This window comes from Primulina eburnea, chromosome 9 (genome assembly GCF_022965805.1).
Source record: "Primulina eburnea isolate SZY01 chromosome 9, ASM2296580v1, whole genome shotgun sequence".
Lineage (NCBI taxonomy): Eukaryota > Viridiplantae > Streptophyta > Magnoliopsida > Lamiales > Gesneriaceae > Primulina > Primulina eburnea.
In genome coordinates this window covers 16,198,425-16,218,494 of record NC_133109.1, presented here as the reverse complement: position 1 = coordinate 16,218,494, position 20,070 = coordinate 16,198,425, and the positions used below count along the sequence as shown (strand labels likewise).

Sequence of the window (20,070 nt, the reverse complement as noted above, 5' to 3'; positions counted from 1 at the left end):
AGTGTTAGGGGGAGGGTTACCTCGATATCTTCCGTAGCCACCAAAATTCATATTGTTGATATAATGAGCCTCATCAGGAATATGTGGTTCTTCAGTAACAACCGATGCATTTTCAACCTCTGATGTACTAGCCTTATTCATTGCTGCAATTTGAGTTGTTAAAGCTCAAACTTGAGCAGTGAGTGATGTAATAGGATCTATGACATAAATTCCAGCTTGCTTCTTTACTCCTGACCTTTCAGACGGTCACTGATAACTGTTAATGGTCATCTGTTCAAGCAAATCATATGCTTGATCAGGTGATTTTGCAAATATCGTGCCACCAGCTGCTGCATCCACAGTGCCTCTTGTTTGTCCATTCAAACCATTGTAAAACAATTCAATCTGTACCCAACTTCAAAACCATGGTTTGGACATCTTCTCAACAACTCTTTATACCGTTCCCATGCCTCATATAATTGCTCAAAGTCAGTCTGCCTAAAAGTACTTATCTCAATTTTCAACTGTGCAGACTTCGCAGGTGGGAAATATTTAGCAAGAAACTTGGTTGCTAACTCCTGCCATGTAGTGATACTCCCCAAAGGAAGCGATTGGAGCCATCCTCTTGCTTGATCCCTAAGAGAAAAAGGAAACAAGCGCAATCGAATTATATCATCAGAAACACAATTTATTTTTACCGTGTCAGTAATTTCAAGGAATGTTCTGAGATGTAAATGAGGATCTGCAGTAGCGGCTCCCCCAAACTGATTCTGTTGAACCATGTTTATCAATGTTGGCTTAAGCTCAAAGTTGTTTGCATTAATAGTCCCTCGTGCTATGCCCGAGTAATGAGCATTCAGTACCGGCCTAAAATGATCTCTGATGGGTATTGCAGGGGGTGGATTTTCATTATCTCTGTTTTCAGCCATTGCTCGAATCTCTTCTCTTCTTGCCTTTCTTAATCTTCTTGCGGTTCTTTCGATTTCAGGATCAAAGATAAGCAAGTCAAGATTTTGCGATCTTCGCATGCACTGTCAAACAAAGATAAAACACAAATCAATGTTTAATGTATTACAATAAAAACAGCTCTAAATTAAAATAAAGACTAATTGGTAACAATACTAATATAAATTTAAAATATACACTCCCCGGCAACGGCACCAAAAACTTGTTGCGTGATTTCTTAATTTCTTGCAAGTGCACAACGTCAAGTTTGTAATAAAATGTATTTTCTAGTACAAGTGTCGATCCCACGAGGAGTATGTATTTAAATGTATATTAATGCTTGCAATTAAAATAGTCTCAATTTTATTTAGAAAAATCAATTGACCGATTTGTTTTCAGCAATAATTAGATTGAAAATAAATTTAATGATATTATAACACCAAACTTTTTATAACAAATAAATATGGAATAAAAGATCTAGAGGTCCGATTTCACGCAACTATCCACCATGTGTTCTTTTGTGTAGCTATATTATAAATGTCCTTATTATACATTTGCCAAGAATTCTAAATTATCTACTCCCTCTCCCGAGTGCTAAGTATATAATAACTATCTAACAAAAGATTGTAACGTCCCCATCAACAATATATAATTAAATAACACAATAAGCACTAAAATCTTTTAATGGCTTCAATAGCAATATATGTCCTCCCGAACTATATAAATACTATCGATGTATTTTTCTCTTTTTTGTTTATAAATTTCCTTTTCCAAGGGGGATAATTATTAAACATAAGAAGCCATTCAAGAGAATGACCAATAAAAAATGAAATCAATTAAGATTGGAAAGAATACAGAATTAAGAACAATAAGAAAACTTATATAGCATTAATTCATAATAATAAATCAAAATCCCGAATACATGTTTCTTTTTTTCTATTTATTGTTCCATCATTTTCCTCTAGAAGATTTTATTTCTAATTTTCATAAGTCTAGGAACCGCGGGTGCGGTGCTTGTTGTAGTGACCCGCGGGTGCGGTGGTTGCTTCGACCACTGGGTCTTGTGCCACTTTCCAATTCAAACACTTTAATACTCCAAACTCTCATTCTAATCTTCCAACTACAACAACAAATCACATAAAAACATGCTCAAGAATCACAAAATTCCAAGTAAAAAAACAAGTAATAAAAGTACAATAAATTGCACTTATCAGTCGAGACAAAGATGAGAGATCGAGATAGCATGGAGATTACGGGCTGAGAAGAAAAACTAGTGGTTTATTACTAGACATGTACTGCAATTCTAAACACTAGTAGGATAATTGTAATCGAACAAGTGAATGATATTTTGAATTAAATAACATAACAGCATTATGTATGGTGTATTGTAAATGATTTATATATACTTGTTTATATTTTTAAAAGAAAAATTTTGACCCACATTTTCTTGCAAATATCCACTTAATCCCAAAGACAATTGAGTTAGAGCCCGGGTCCCCACACTCAGTTTCAAGGATCTATCGCTCTGATACCACCTGTTGTGGGGACCCGGACTCTAATCATCTTCTTAATCATCGTTGGAACAATTTAATCAATTAAAATAAACAGAGTCTAATTTTTTTAATATACAATATTTAGTGCGGAACGTAATGGAATACATTATAATATACATATCAGTATTAAAGTACCAGTCTTGTACTATAAACATCAACTCAAACTAAGGTTCAACAACTAATGTCAAGTGCTGAATCTTATCTACAGTAACGTCAAAGTCCGTGGTCTCCACTCTAATCACGATCTCTCTTCATCTCCTCGACCCTGAACCTGTCCCACCTGTTACCATGCACACATACAAACACGACAACAGCTAGATAACTCCGGTGAGAAATAAATCCCAGTATAAATCAACGAAACATGCAGTTATGTAAATAATGTAAAAGCATGTAACAGATATCAGTAACATGTAACACAATCTGAAACATAACCAACTATAAAATTACTAATCAAACTCGTGCCTCCACATTTCAGACTAGACTCAATCCTAGTCTAGGGATCCCGGTTTCCAGATGTTCGTATTCCTATATCGAACATCAGTAATAGAAGAAAATCCAATTCTATCCACTTCGATATAACCAAACATCCGGTGTCTTGACATATCCGTCACAGACTTTAGCACTATCGTCAATTCACTATCTTGTGACAACGTGCAATGTCCCAGTGATGATTCCATCACTATCGGCACTGGTGTCACAAGATCACTCGGCTAACACCTGCTTTCTATACATTCATAGAACAAGCATATCAAATCAAATCAATGAACATAATAATATTAAGTATGTGATTTAGGGAAACTCAAGTATATCATACTCGAGTCGATCTCCCAATACCACATTGACTTATACATTTATCTTCTCGATCTGACTAAGTCGAAGTCTCAAAGTCAAATCTGTCCATATCAAATCTGAAATGACAATATCGTATCAATGTACAACTCAATTCAAGACTTGTTCTGATCAATACGCAAATCAAGACATAATCTGATCAATGTCAACGATATCATGAAACAATCTCAATCAATAATAAATCTGATCAAAATCAATCTACTGATGTTTCAACGACATAACAATACAGTTTTGATAACCTTATCAATCTCAACATCATAGATATAATACCACAACTTATAATCAATATCAGTACAACCCATAATCTTAACAATAACAGATCATAATTTCAAATCTGTACAATCTCACAATACCGGCAATACAATATCAGTATATACGAATCAACAACTCATCAGACCCAAGTCTGAATATTATCAATATACCCAGCAATACAATATTAGTCAGATATCAATCCTAACATCTCATAATCAATAACAATACAAATCTGACATCAATTCAATCTAATCACAATCAAATCAACTCTGAAAATTCATAATAATTTCATACGGTATCTGTCCTTTGATCCGGTTCCGATTATACGATGTCTGATATCGCAAGAACAACATATATCAATCGTATCTGATTCTGGCAGTATCATAATTTCAAATCATATCAAAACGTAACAAAACTTACGTCCTGTTGTAGCTGTCGTCGCTAGGAACTCGATGCTGTACTCGGATTCAAAATCTAACGGACGGATCGAAATATAAAGGTGTAAGGATTTCTGAAAGATTCTCATTCCTTCCCTTTCTTTTCTGAGAAATGAATTGCTTGTATTTATATATATATATATATATATATATATATATATATATATATATATATATACCCGTTGCATGTAAAGGCAAGTGGCTTGTTTTCGTTTTGCATGCCGCGCGCATATGCGTGCCTAAGCCCCGTGCATATGCGCCGGAAGTTTTATCCGGAACTTAGCTACTGGACTACTCGCGCATATGTGGGCACACAAGCCGCGCATATGCGCGAGACCTTCTGGTCACGCACCATTTTTTCCACACAACTCGCGCATATGCGCGCCCACTCTTCGCGCATATGCGCGAGGTGTTCTGTCCATCTCGCGCATATGTGCGCATATGTGTCGCGCATATGCGCGAGGTGTACTGTCCTCGCACATTTGTCGTGTCTTTTCTCGTCTTTCCCGGTCCGATCCTTTCCGTCTAAAATCACATCCATTTATCCCCAAATCATTTCATATTGCGATAATCAAATTCTCTGGCTTTACAGTTTTACTAAGATTAACAAACCAACCTCGATATTAATAAGGAGATTACCAACAAATAGACTTGAATAGTCTTAGAAATAATGCTCTGCTTTGTCCGAGAAATATACCTAAATAGTTTCGAGCACACTTGCTTCCCCCGCTTTGTCCGAAAAATTCTCGGACATAAGCTACATCGTAGGGGAGCCTATTTTTGTCACCACCAACGCCTCCCTTACAACCTGGGAAATTCCCGGGTAGCTTTTGGAGCGTTTTTTACCAAGTTTTCCAAAACATTAACACCTAGATAAAAATAATTCAGATCATGTTGATTAAGCCAATTTTGAAACATGTCATTTTCATCCAAGAACCAATCTACGGACATAAAAATCACATTTCTCATAAGTGAAACTTCATCAAAATTCCAAGAAAACACGATATCATAGTAGCTACTCCTCATTTCAACAAGATGAGAACGATAATCTTTACTAACAAATCTCACTGATTTTGGTCCATAAATTCGGGCTTCAAAAGATTGAGATCTCATGAAGCCGCTCGACTTGCATTAACTTCAAGTATTTGCAATTTTGATTTTCTAGAGTGCCACAATTTAGCTAACTTCGAAAGATTGATTTCTTTTCCTAATCCTCAACTTTATAATTCAGTTTTACATTACGAAAGGTGAAAATATTTCTACATTTTGTTACAGAATTGAAAACTAAAAATATACTGACCAAAGACAACTCCACATATCCTTCCGTTCTTAATCTATGTCATTCCATCCATATTCTAACGTATTTGGCTCAAATTTCTTAATCATGCAACCTAGAAAAGAAACGTACTTCACAGAATTATCTCCAATCGGTTGTCCTAACTCATTACGCTCTAGCTTTTTACAATGTGTTGGCCAATAACCATTTTCAACTTTAATGTACCCAAGCTTCTTCTTTTTTCAATTTTGTTGACATATATTGGTTCTTTACCATGCAAATCTTGTGATGGATTTAGGTTAATTGTTGGAGTTAATTCTCGATAACATATTAGATATTTTAGTGTAAAATAGCAAAAAGAGATATTGATATGAGCCTAGTGTATTAAAATAAATCAAGATTTAGAATAGGATACAATATCACCTGAAATTTTTCTAAATATGCTTTGCTGTGTTTTTGCCTTTTTTGCTCATCTTTTGAATGTTACATAATGACATAATCAAACAAGTAATATGACATGATGCATCACTAAAAATAAACATGCAGACAAATATATTGCAATAGTAAATAAAGAGTTATGTGAACTTGAAAAGAACATTTATCAATCAAAATAAACAACTTTAAAATATTTCCCTCACTGTTTTCTTGTGCGAGAGATGGTGGGCTCAATTTTCCCATTTTCATTTTGTCAATTGTTACTTAAAATCATTAAAAAAAACCAAAAATCCTACCATAATTGATAAAGTCGATAATGCAACCAAAAAATTGAGGAAAATTCTATGCAGACTCTCTACATGATCAAATCAAACTTTAACATCATGATATTATTTTCTACTCAAATACAACACAAGCATCACTATAGCTACAGTATGCATTAAAATTTCCGTTTTAAAGACAAATCCCTTGAAATTTTAAATGAATGATTTATTTTTGTTGTTTAACAAACAGTCATCACACATCAAGAAAAATAGAGTGTACATCATAAAATAATAGGACAAGATTAATTACAACTATGAAACAGTTTCCATAATATTAATCAAACAGCAGATAAAAAATGAAGACCAACTTATTATGGACACTGTCGAGGCTCTTATTCAGGACATATTTTAAAAAAAAAAAATTGAGGATGATGATAAATCTTGACGACGAAATAAAAGCTTGAACCACACTAAAAAAATACCACAGTAATGAAAAACGGATGACCACGCCCATATTCACATGTATATCTTAAATCATCAAATTTTGTGTGTTCTCAGTTGACTAGTGAGACCATATTAAACCTCCGCATATTTTAAGGCAATAATAGTACAGAAGGTAGGCTAAACATCACGAATGGTTCAAGATATTTTCACAAAGCAAAAATCAGCCGACTGCTGTCCAAATATAACTTTGATGCTTCTTCGACTGAACAAAACAAAATCATTGAATTATTTAAACGTTAAAAGTTAGGTCACGTGTCAAAGCATACTTTATAAGAGGAATTATAATCTTAAAGAATTAGTTAAACAACGTTGCAACCACAAACTAATGTTGCACCCACAATACTGAAACACTAACCATCCATCATTTGGATTCTTATGAACATACAATATTATTTTCTGGCCACTCATTTACAGAAAACTAACACCAAAAAATATTCAAAGAAACAATCTGTCACAGTTGATAATCTTGCAGATGGAGGATTTGGAACATCTCCAGCGGAAGTTAAATATTTCAAAGCATCCACTCCATCCCAAGAAAAGAAAAAGAATATTTCAAAGCATTCACTCCATCCCAAGAAAAGAAAAAGAAGAAGATATAAGTCCAACTGAAAGCAACCTTTCTAATGAAAAATTGAAACTGTTCCTTCAAGATTTTGTCGCAACTCGACAAACAAAGTCCACACTCCCCAAGATCAGAAACCCATTAAATGATTCCCCTTTATCTCCAAACAGAGTCAGAAGAAAAAATATCTCCACTCTTTTTTATCATACTGATTAATATCAATCTACACTTTTTTAAAAGTTCAAACTAAGATTCTTTAAAAACAAATTTTAAAAAACTTTTGGGTTAATCCTTCGAACTTTTACCAGAATGCAGTTAACTTGAATAAGAGCGATGTTTGTGCATCGGGTTCTGCATAACAAGAAGATGGACAGTCACTGTGCCAAGAATACGGATTCCTTGTTTGATTGTGGTGCTGGTTGTAGCAGTTCTTAATGCTGCTGTGTTGTGCAATGGAGGGGATACAAGCAGTTTCATGAGAAAAGTTGAGAAACGCAGCTCAATTTCTTGCTCTGTTCGTTGTGCGATAGCTGATGGGATTCTCAAATTCTTGTTCGTTGTGGTAGAAGAGATCGAAAAAAGGGTAAGAAGAATGAGATGGTTTCAGTCATAACAGCGCAAATGAGATTTAGGGAGTTCGCGCCTGCTTATAAATAACCAAAAATATTAACAGCACTTTGTGTGCTGCAAATATTAAATTTATTTTAGAACTATTAACAACGAATGACGCATAGTTAATAAGAAATTTTAACATAACATGGAATGGCACACCGAAAATGATATATTGGCAGCATGCTTTTATTGTGCGATGCTGAATCACCTTTCTTGTAGTAGAATCTGATTCAGGAGAAGCTGCTTCTGCTCTCGCAAATCTTTCTCTCATCGCCTAAATGCGAGCCAACATCAGTAGTATTCAGTGCCAGCTCGGTGCCAGGCTGAGGAATGTCTGAATAAACAATCAGTGCAGTACGTTGGACATCCTCTTCCGTAGCAGTAAGAGAAGCCTGACAATTCCTCAGAAGCATGACAAGAGACTGGAAATAATGACACATCAATCGTCTGCATTATCAGTGCTTCTGATATAATCGGAACCTCAGAATGATGAGTCTAGGGATGAGGTAGTGGTGCTGACACATGTTCTTCGGCAGAGGATCAATCACATCATCAGTAGAACATCATCTATGGCGGATAATGCTAGATCTCTGGTTGAGATAATAGAGGAGTATTGAGGTTGTGCAGTAAAAATAACAACAGCCGGCGATGGTGCACGAGTATTGGATGAAATATCTCCGGGCGGAGACTTTGCAACTTCCTCTACCAACTTATAGCTTGAACGTCCAATTCAGCTTGTGCCTTGGAAACAACCCTGGCGGCAAAATCTACTTCCATCATACCAAATACCCATCATCAGGGTCAAAAGATCATTGCTGAATTGTTGAATAACTGCATCATCATGGAAATCAGTAGGGCCCTGATGATCATAATTCGCCTTCAATGCAGTGAGCGTTTCACCGAGTTTGGAAACTTTCAGCTTGGCCAAAATATATTCTATTTGGGTCATTGTTGTGGACACGATGTTGGTCCGAGAATGAGTAAAAAAACCATGGTCTCAAGACTTCTGCTTTGGAAAGTTTCTTCTTATTTTTTTCAAAAAGGGGAAATCGAGTAACTGTGCGCATCCATACCCATTCATCGAAATACTCAATCTTGTGATCAACAAAGTCATCGATTTCTTCCATGTGTAGATCGATCTGAGTCTGCATTGAGGATTTCTGAGCTTCATCTTCATCAGCTTCTTCAGCAATTAGTTCAACAGCCATCTTGCCTTTGCCTTTTCCAGTAATATTAGGATAAAATAGGCCAGATCTAGTGGTTTCCGGTAGAGGATCTTTAATAACTCCTCCTTTAGGTCTAGGAGAAAATAGAACATTGGAGGAAGACCCAGATCTCGATGGAACAGCAGAGAGAGGTTGTGTTGAAATGGATTCTGCTGGTTGAGATTCAATAGATATAAACACTTGAATAATTGGAACAACATCAGTAGGGGGTGGAGATACTGATGGTTTAGATAAAATATCAGCAACAAAAATAGTCTTCTTGGGGGCCTCAACCTTCCACAAGTTCCAAACATGAAATACACTTATAAACACCTTTTCTTTGTTAATCTCATTCTGTGCAGCAAACTCGCGATTACAAGAACGTCAAATTTCAAGTCTGATTGCACTCATCGGATCAAGGAATAGCGTCTAATAACATTGTCTCATGATCTCTTAGGTATCACTGACAGCACTTACAAGAACCAAGAATCTATGGTTAGCGTACGATTACGGTCCCTTCAACTTATATATTCAGATCAAATCTTCAACCATAAATATATCGAGAGTTGCATATAATTCGATAACTATGTGATGTATCTTTGAGTAATCATAATGATATCGTATGTATAACCAAGAAAACACTTTTTCATAAAGCGCATGTATTACTCTTGCCAGAGTTTCCTTGTGCTATTATAACTCATCAGATCAACACTCGTAGGTGAGCAGTGAATCCCAACTACAAAGCATCGGATCCTACGCATGTCGGACAGTGTTCTAAATGGAGGTCAAGCAACCCTCGAACGCCCCGCCTATGCATGAGACGTTTGTTTTAGGTGGGCAGGCGGTCGAGGTGGGTGGAAGCAGCGAGCAGGCGGGACATGTGACGTAGTCAACATTTTTAATTTGTAGTCAACAAATTTTAAAAGCCTAGTTAAAATCAACCAATTTTAAAACTCAAAATCCTAGTTATTTAAATCAACCCCACTTTTTTTTTTAACTTCTGGTTCTCATTGCTTCTCACTATCAACCACTAAGCCCACCATGCAATCCGCCCGTCGCCGCCGCCAGCAACAAGAAACTTTAAGTTAGGCATTGTATATTTATTATTTAACATATATTTTTATAATATTTCAGATTTTGTGATTTCAAAAATCAAATTTGTTTTTTTCTATTATTATTGATTTATTGTTGAACATTAATGGCATAAAAGGATAAACAGTCGGAGTTGGAATTTAAATCAAAGTCTAATGATTTTCTTTCGGAATGTGAGGTGTTGTATAATAAAGAGAAAGGGATTGGATCACATGCAAGTTGTGTAAGAGGCCTGATAAAGGAGAAGTTTATAGGATGAAACATCATATTGCTGGTATTTTAAAACAAGTTGAAACATGTCTTAAAGAATCCGATGAGGAGTTTATATATTTATTTGCACATTATCTAAATGATATCATATTGTATGAAGCTTCTTTATGTTTAAACATTATTTAATCACTCATCTTACATAAAAAATAATGACTATTTGTAATTATATAACGTGATTATATATGATTCTCGATAAAAAAAATATTACATGAAAAAATTCAACCGCCAAGGCGGTAGGCAGTCACCGACCGCCCAGCTACCGCCTTCATCCATTTACAATATCTTGTCAGAACCCTTGTGAAGTCGGTAAAAGAATCAAAGTGCAGTGCAATTACATAAAGCCTCCATGTATCTCGGGTCAAAGTGTTCACAACTATAACCGCGAACTTATACACTCAATAAGGACTTATCCAGTCAATAAGTGATAAACTTGAAAAGTCCGAGAGATGTCAGTTAAGTGATTCATTGTATGATAACTCACTGTATTTCTGACATTTTCATGTTGTACACCACATCATAGATGTCAGTCTCAATCTCAAACGATTATATTCTTATTTTAGACGGCTAAATCAACTAAAAAGTAAAAACACATTTAGCTATACATTAACTTATAAATAAATTTCATGATCACTATCATATGCTGCTAACTTTAGGAACTAAAGGATAATAAAGAATATTTTGAAGGCTTAATCAATGCTCCCCATAAGAGATACAGATATATATAAAAATGAAACTGAAATATATTTTTGTGCATTACACAAAAAATTCTTGTCCTGATGCAACCACATAAACTAACCCTGTCGATGTTATCATTATCTAATAAGTGAAATATTTTGATAATTTTGATGTAGCAAAACTCAGCGATATTACTGACGACATCCATTTAGAACGATAACGTGTTTCCACCATATAGCCAATACCAAGGAGCGATGGAGACCATCAAGGAAACTGTGACCAAAAGTATTCCCTCGTCAAATCTCGCTCATGTGATCTTTAATCGATTTTGCTACACTGACACAATTAGCCGGGTGACCAAAAAAAATGAGATATTAACAATAGGTACAAAAAGATCAAGAAACAGGCGTATTTGAAATAAGGAAAACTATCATGCTTTTATTTCCAAATTATCATACAAAATTATAAATCATTAATGGTGATGATCAGACTACGTTTGAACATTTCGCCTAAGTAGAAATAGTCCGGAACCAGTGACAGGAGGATTTCGGTCTTCCTTATTCTAATAATACCCAAGCTTGACTTTGGTCTTCCTTATTCTAATAACACCCAAGCTAATACATCCAAATTACTTCAAAATTAGATATGTTTCATTGCTAAAACACACCATGTATGATGCAGAATTTCAAGGGACCAAAACACTGAGACTTCTGCTCTACAACTTAGAAGATTTGGGTCACACACCATACAACCACAACCTTGACAAAACTGCAGCAAACATCTAACAATTTGCAATATTACATTATACACGTTAATAAAAGAAAAAAGAAAAGAACAGCATTCCCTTAGAAGTTGCTACGAAATACAGCGACTTCTGCAATGAAGATCAACTGCAAAAGAAATCTAATATATTGTCCTTGTCGAGAACACACAAATGATACTTCAAGATAATCTTATCCAATATCGTACCTGGCAACGGCTGTGAATAATCATTAATTTTTCCTAGTTTTCTTCCTTCTCCGCCTATCATCACTATCAGTCTCACTTTCGCTATCACTCGAGCCAGATCTCGATTCTGTCTCCATACCAGAACTTTCAGATTCATCATCTGATTCTGATACAGCTTTCTGTTGTTGCATGATGAGTCGTGGCATGTTCTTGAGATACTCTCTCAGGTTTTCTGTGATTCCACCAAGCCCAATGGAAGTGAAAAAGTTGATTGCGAATCTAGTGTTTTTTGGAGTATCCCGAGGAAAGATAGATTCAAAAGAATCTTGCATTGTGGGCTCACTGAGACGCTCGTTAAGCAAGCGGATGCCAAGGTGCTCAGATAATTCCTGCAGTGAGAAGTCTTAATAAGTAAAATTTTGCATCATTTGGTCAAAAGTTCAAAATAAGATACGCACACAGGAAAATAAACATATAATCCGCCAAACATGCTGTTCAAGTTCTTCACTTTTGTTTCTTGCTCTCTATATAAACCATCGAACGCCAGATTACAAAAACTTGTACCTTTGAGTTTTCAATTAAGATAAAAAAAAAACTGCAAAATCTACCTTTATTGGTCTATAATCTTTCAATAATGACAGGAATAATGTGTCCAGAGTATCCTTACAAAGAAGCAAACAATAGGAATATACAACATTCAACCAATAATAAAATCAAACAGCAAGAAAAACAAAAAATAGGGTGATAGCAGTAAGAGAGAAATTAATGTAATCGTACCTGGAAGAGAATTTTAATGAAAATACGGGAAGACGAAGAAGTGTCCTCTTCAGTCAACCGGATGTAGGACAGAACATGCCACGGAAGCGCATCTGTGCCTAGTAAATGGGCAAAAAACTTTGCCACATTCCGCAATTTATTGGTCTCTAGTCGGTGAATCATGGAATACTGTTGAACAAAACACTTTTCAAAATTATCTTGATGGACCTTGTTTATCATACAAAACCGCTGCCCAAGAAGTCCGTAATAACGGAGGTATGTTCTTTCCTGACTGCAACACTCCAACAACATAATGCACAACTCCATCTGCGCAGAAAAAACCGACAGCAAAAAAGGAAAGATATCAACATGCAATATATGTAACAATTTAATAAGCAGTGCATAACATATAACATTTCAAGAGACTAATCGCCCACTTGTCATCCTCAGGTTTTCAGATATACCCTGGGAAATAAATAAACCCAAAAAACAGCACTAAGATCTAGCAAGCCACAACCAAAACTTGACCAAGCGTAACATACAGATTGCTATTCTTGCCACTTCGAAAATTTGATGAAGCATGAAATTAAAGCCTCCCCAACAGTAGGGACATCGATTTAGGGTATGTCATTACACATAAAAACAGGTCACATAATTCAGAAACTCCTCGACTTCCCTAGTACCGCCTAACAAAAGTTATAAAACAAGGGGAAATCATCCATCTAATGATGTTAAACACCACTTGTATGTTGTTGTATCTTGTCTCTTCAAATCGACTGCATAACAGCCAAAACCATAAGTACCCATCATCTGCATGGGGACCATTTTGAGGGTTAAAGTCATACTCCAAGTCTCCTTGAATCATTACTTATGACACATTAGCAATACACAGCATGTGATTTTTTTCGTCAAAAACACGAGACAAGATATAGAGATCATACAGCTCACCTCTTGCCCAGGATCTAATTTGATTTTGAGTAGCTTATGTCCAGCTTCTTCAAAATCAACACTGGACATAATCGTCAAATAGATAGTTCTTCGAAGATTGACCAAATTTGTCTCTGTCTCATCTGTTATTTTCATCTGCTCTTCGTCTTCTTCCTCAGATTCTTCATCATCATCCTCATCATCTAAGTCTGCTGCATCAGAATTAGCTTCATCCTCAGATTCTTCACCAAGTATTTGCTTCTTTAATTCTTCGTATCGCTTCTCATTCTCTGAGAATTGGGGATCCGTCTTGAAGATATCTGCAATTAAATTAAAATATAAAAAACATTCAGGTTCAATATAAATGAAAATGAAAAGGTATCAGATGAAGAGCGGATTATCATCTTGATATACCTAAAGCAATCTCGGGATCAATTTCATCCAGTAGGGAGATCTCATGAGTCAGTTGATCTTCATGCTCCACCAAATCCAATTCTGGTCGAATGGCTGGATATCCCTGAAAAAGGTATATCATGAAAGAGTTTTAATTCAAAGGAATTTAACATTTAAAAGAAGTACACTAGTTTTAATGTGTTCTATCTCCACGAAATAAATTTTGAATGAGATCTCACTTGAAACTTCGCCTTTCGCAATGCAAAGAGACCTTCGATAATAAATTGGACCCGTTTATCAATTTCTCCTTCATGAAGAATACCACGTAATCGCTCAAATATGCCTGTTGAGTGAAAATCCAAAATGCATTACGAAAAGATGCATAACTGCGTTTGAAGTGGCACAACATATAAAAAAAAAATTGAAGATGCTATTGCATACAATATTTTTTACCATCCAACAACACATTGTACGAAAGCTATACCACTCAAATATCAGACAAAAGACACCAGTACTATTGCATACAATAGCTTTTACCATCCAACAACACATTGTACAGAAGCTATACCTATCAAATATCAGACAATCTAAAGACACCAGTGCTATTGTATACAAAACTTTTTAACATCCAAAAACACATTGTACAGAAGCTATACCTATCAAATATCAGATACTCTAAAGTCACCAAGGGTTAGTCAGACTTGCAGAAGCTAACATAAAATTCAGGAGCGATGCAGATTCAGATTCCAGATTAAAAGTAAAAACGAAATATTTTAAAAAAAAAAGATCCACAAAAGATCTTAAAAATCCATAAAATGAACATTCATGAAATATAAGTTAAGCAGTAAAAATTTCTCAAATTAAATGAGAGCTATAGAAACATAGAGCCAGCTAGTACCAAGATTCTGTAATCCATAACATAGTTTTAGATCCTTAGATTAGATGGCCAATAAAGCAAGATTAATTTTGGTCGGCTGAATGCAAATTAACAAGCTAGAAATGACCATATGCCACGAAATCCAGTGTTAATTCAATCTGATTCTATAATATACATCAACAATAAAAGAATTGTCGGAACAAATGACAATAGCTTCTCTACACAATAATCCAGTCAAGCTTATGAAATAAAGATTTCATACCTACCACACTTATATGTTGTTAATGTCCCAAGGTAACTATTGCCCATTCTTTATGCCAGAGTCCAGACCAAACAGTATTTTCATCTCATTGGAAAACCTCCAGCTTTAACAATTCTTAAGGAAAACTAATTTCAAGCACGACGTGAAGCATGTATATTCAGATTTTAGTTACACCTACGAGCATTTTGGACTTTTGGATAATACAAAATAGAATAAAAATTAAAGACAACAGAATAATCAACAACATTCACCCATTAAAGCTTAAAAATGAGTTTGAGCTTCAAGTAATTATATGGCTATCAAATTATACCCTAACCAAGATATCACTGACAAAATCACAAAAAAGAGCCATAAAAGTAATCATCAACACCTTAAAAATCATACTAAAAACAGAAGTTACTATTATATTGTGAAAAAAGTAGAAGTGCCACATTGCATAAAACTGGGCTTGTTAGTACTCACCATGCAAACCTCGAGGAGAAAGGTCCTGCAGCATTGCGCCACACTCCGTAACAAACCCAACAGCCACTTCGACGCTATCATCGGTAGGTTTTTCTAACAATAATGTCAGCAGCTCAAGAGCAATAAGCTCATGAACAACTTGCTGGTTCACCAGGTGTGCAATAAATTTCACTGCAGCAAGAAGTTGGGGCTGCCAAAAAGTTTCACCATCATCAGAGCTAACACTAAAGAATCACATATTGTTTAAATGACGAAACTTGAACCAATGGAAGACAAATAAAATAAATTGAAGCATGAACCTTATCGTTGCGTTTAAATGCCCTCTGGAGCTGCAAAATGATCCTCCTCAACAAAAGATCACCAACTTCAGGGAACTTGGTATTAACCACAGCAACCAATCCTCCAAACACGTCAGTGAAGCCTGGAGAAGCCATTTGAGATTTCATACATGAACGACAAAATAAACCCCTCCCTCTAATCAGATTCTCAGCAAACAACTCGGGAATAATATTCTTCAGATTAGTAGCATTCACTTTATTAACCAATCCATTAATACTCTTCCTCAATGCATCCCACGTCATTCTCTGATATTCAATGCTGCTTTTATCTTCGATATCCTTCATCATTCTGGCCAATTTAAACGGTGGTATATAAACACCTCCACTCCTCCCCAAATTAGCAGCCATGTCCGTGCCAACGTTCTGCTTAGGTTTTTCCACTTTATCAGCCTCAATTGGCCTCAAATCTTCCTCTTTTTTATTCATACCCCTACTCTCTTCTTTTCCTCTATCCTTGTCCTTCTCTTTTCTCCCCCTGTCGATATTAACATCATCAACGTGCAGCCTCTCTCTTTCTCCCCTTTGGTCCCTTCTCCCCTTTCTCTTGTGATCCTCTTTGCTACCAAACTCCGCATGACCATCCTACTCCACCTCTATACGGCCTTTTCTCATCATCATCCTCACGTGCACCTTCATTTCTCCGTCTCTTATCCCTTCTATCACTCTCTGAATCCCTCTCCCTCTCCCTTCCTTTGTGGCCGTTTTCAGCATCTTCATCCGTATAATTTATTTCCCTCCTCCGACCAATTGTCCTATCATCCTCATCATCCACACCACGGTCTGGATATTTCCTCTCCCCACGCCTTTCACCTTTCCCACGCTCCTTATCCTCACTCCCATTTTGACGCCTCCTCCTGCCTCTTTCAGAATCGCTACCCTGATACAAATCCCTTCTTCCGTAGCCCCTATCTTCCTCCCTTTTTCTCCCCGATTTTTTAGCATCAACTCCAACCTTCCTCTCTTCCCCATCACACATCACTTCTCTTCCCGAACTTTCACTCCCCAAATCCTCCACTCTCTCCCGCCTCTTTCTCCTGTATTCATACGAACTCTCTCCGTACCGACCACTAATTTCCTGCTTTTCATCCTTGCTGCTAGAATCATATCTCCCAGCCATTCTTAACACGACAAAATGTCAAAACCTAATTTTCGAAAATGAAAAATCTTCAAGCTACGCCCTCATATACATGCAACATACAGATTCATGTAAGTATCTAAAAGGATTCGTGTGCATAAAATTCAACTTCAAGGGTTTTATTGAAGCGCAGCAGAGTCTCCGTCGATTGTTTCAGTGTTTCGGGAGAATGAGAATGGCGCCGACCGCTTAGCAGATTTTCTTCCGTGTTATCCCAGTCCAGTACTGTTATGGGCCTTGGCCCAACATTAGTTTCCCCATGAAGCAACAATAATTAAAAATAATAATAATAATAATTAAAGTTAAATAAAAAAATTTAGATTTTTAAGTTAATAAAAATTTAAAAATAAAATAATTATCATTATCTTTTTTGTTAAAAAAATTGGATAGTTAATTAAATAACAAAAGTTATAAAAAAAATAATATTTGTAATGTCCCGAAAATTTGAAGGTCCACATGAACTACATGCATGCAAGTTATCAAATTTCTTATGTGTTTTAATCAATTTATTTTAATTGCATTAATTAAATGTGGTAGATATGTTTACATGTTTAAAATATGGCTTTCTACTGGAATGAATAAAACTGTGTTTTAAAGGTGACTAGTATTTAATCCGTGCGATGCACGAGATGATATTATTAAAAATTAGTGAAAAATGAATAGATATTTAAATCGAAAAAATATTATATTTATAAGAAATAAAAATAAATACTATTTTTCGCTAATTTTAATAAACTTTATTAAATACAACGCTTGTTAATTAATTTTTTTTTGCTAATAATCACTATCATATATCAAAATTTTAGATTGTGATAGCCTAAGGCAATGACATGATGCTTATCATGTTTATTGTGTTGATGTCGGCCACCAATCTTAATACATATTTAATTCTTTAATTTTCGAGAAGCAGTATATTTTTATTTTTTTAACATGTGATAAAAAAATATTTTTAAATCACATTCAATAAAATGAATGAGAAATGATTTTTTTAAAATTCAGTAATTTGGTCTAAATCTACATTCACAAGCAATTTTGTGACATGACACGTGTTCGACACATTTGAATGATAACAATAATTGTTTCATCAATATATTTATCCAAATGGGATTGTGATTTTATTTACAAAATATCTTCATAATATAAACAACAACCTATTATTTCGAAGAAAATAGAACATGTAATCATAAGTAATTATGTATAAATCAGAAAAGTTATTTTATTAACATTTACTATGTGTATTCCAAAACAATGTCGATAAATTTTATAATGCATCTTCTAATAATATGTTTACTTTCTTTAGAATTGGTTTAATCATTTCCATTACGGGATATTTTATACTATCATATATACATGAACTTTATAATATAGAAGAAAATTATCACATTAGTAATACGTAATAATTAAAATTTATGTACAAATGTAAGAATAATATTTTTTACTTTTCGATCATAAAAGACATATTTCAAACTTAATATCTGTTGTTCTCGTTGTTTCCATATGTATGTAGTTCATAACAATGAATAAATCTAAATTTAAACGAACATTACATCTTGGAATGATTCAACTCATATATGGTGCTAAAAAGAGGAGTAATTTCAGAATTCAATTTTTGAGTAGATAAAAAAAAATATTTGTAATATCCCGAAAATTTGAAGGTCCACGTGAACCACATGCATACAAGTTATCAAATTTTTTATGTATTTTAATCAATTTATTTTAATTGCATTAATTAAATGTGGTAGATATGTTTACATGTTCAAAATATGGCTTTCTACTGGAATGAATAAAACTGTGTTTTAAAGGTGATTCGAGACGCGATCGAGGAACGGATACCCGTGACCTATAAGGGAAAATATTTTTATTAAATGATTATTTTAATTATTTAATATATGGTATATTTTAATAGGTATATTCGAAAATGAGGTGTTTTTACGCGCGGGTCGTATTTTAAACCGGCAATCAATTTTTGACGAAAATATGAACTTTTTGGAGGCTCGGTTAATATTTTCGAAAAGTATCCTAAACAAAGTATTATACTTACTAACTAATAGGCCTATTATACTATGATTATTGGGCTTAACCTTGTATCTTGTTATTTATATTAAAACTAGCCCAAAAACCCTAACCCTTACACACATAAACTCACGCCCCACCCTAGGAAAAACACAAGGACTCTCCATCTGCACTCAACCACACACATCACACGAAATTTTGAAGGAAACTCACGTTTTTTTAAAGGAAACTCAGCAAGGGTCTCTCTCCGCCAACGTTTCTCGCATCACAAATGATTTTCGAGCGTAATATATGCAAATGTACGCCTTAATCTTTCTTCAAACATTTTTCACCCCATATTATATATATTTACTTATCCTTGCATGAAAAACATGATGCACTACTTGTATTTTCATTTTTATGGCTTTATATTCATAAAAGTAGAGTTTTCTTATTTTTTTTAAATCTTCCTAATGATGCACAAAGGGGCTGTCATGGTAGGTGTACATGAAAGAATGTTTTTCCACATGTTTAAGAGTCCATAAAATCACGATTCAAGGCTAGAACATGGGAGGCTAAGGGCTGCACGAAAATTTCTGGAGGCCGCGGCGGCGGATGGATGCAGCCACACGTGTTCTGGAGGGTATGTCTAGGCTACTAGAGTAGGTACAACAGGCTCCCAGACCGTAGACCGATATTCTTGAGCAGTTTAGACGGCTCAACCCAAAGGAGTTCGGGGGTACCACTGATGCATTCTTGGCAGAGAGATGGATTAGATCGCTGGAGCTGCATTTTGAGTACTTGTAGATGAGAGATGGTGACCGGATCAGGTGCGCCACCTATATGCTGAGGGATGATGCATCCCTATGGTGGGAGAGAGTCGTGCATGCCGTGGACTTGGATTGTGGGGACCCGGACGCTAATCATCTTTTTAATCATGATTGGGACTAATTAATCAATTATAGTAAACAGAGTCTAAATTTTTTTATTTTTTTTTAAATGCGGAAGGTAATGGAATCAAACTCCTATACATATCAGTATAAAAGTATAAATCTGATAAAATATACAATC

The 20,070-nt window shown here is 35.2% G+C and overlaps 2 protein-coding genes across 9 annotated transcripts; both read right to left on the bottom strand.

Annotated features, from left to right (window-relative positions):
• Positions 1–9,989: 9,989 nt before the first annotated feature.
• LOC140841310 (uncharacterized) lies at positions 9,990–16,301 on the bottom strand. 8 transcript variants are annotated; one of them, XR_012120125.1, is made up of 9 exons: positions 15,834–16,301; positions 15,535–15,724; positions 14,173–14,276; positions 13,955–14,057; positions 13,562–13,860; positions 12,635–12,940; positions 11,879–12,246; positions 11,404–11,523; positions 9,990–11,245 (listed from the first exon to the last, which is right to left on the bottom strand). XR_012120125.1 is itself a non-coding variant. In XM_073208613.1 (8 exons), the coding sequence occupies exons 1-7, from the start codon at positions 16,296–16,298 to the stop codon at positions 11,902–11,904; spliced, it is 1,812 nt and encodes a 603-aa protein (XP_073064714.1). In that variant the 5' UTR covers positions 16,299–16,301; the 3' UTR covers positions 9,990–11,245; positions 11,879–11,901. The 8 variants fall into 8 exon arrangements, 5 of the variants coding, with proteins under 5 accessions (XP_073064714.1, XP_073064715.1, XP_073064716.1 ...); XR_012120126.1 differs by having other exon boundaries at positions 9,990–11,240; XR_012120127.1 differs by having other exon boundaries at positions 9,990–11,182.
• Positions 16,302–16,431: 130 nt separating this feature from the next.
• Positions 16,432–16,989, bottom strand: LOC140841311 (uncharacterized). Its single transcript, XM_073208616.1, has one exon. The coding sequence runs from the start codon at positions 16,987–16,989 to the stop codon at positions 16,432–16,434; it is 558 nt and encodes a 185-aa protein (XP_073064717.1).
• Positions 16,990–20,070: the final 3,081 nt, after the last annotated feature.

Coding starts and splice junctions, on each gene's coding strand:
- LOC140841310 (XM_073208613.1), bottom strand. CDS start 16,298: ATGAATAAAAAAGAGGAAGATTTGAGGCCAATTGAGGCTGATAAAGTG. Junction 14,058..14,172: donor TGCGAAAGGCGAAGTTTCAA/GTGAGATCTCAT, acceptor TACCTTTTTCAG/GGATATCCAGCCATTCGACC. Junction 12,941..13,561: donor AATTAGATCCTGGGCAAGAG/GTGAGCTGTATG, acceptor TTTTCTGCGCAG/ATGGAGTTGTGCATTATGTT.
- LOC140841311 (XM_073208616.1), bottom strand. CDS start 16,989: ATGGCTGGGAGATATGATTCTAGCAGCAAGGATGAAAAGCAGGAAATT.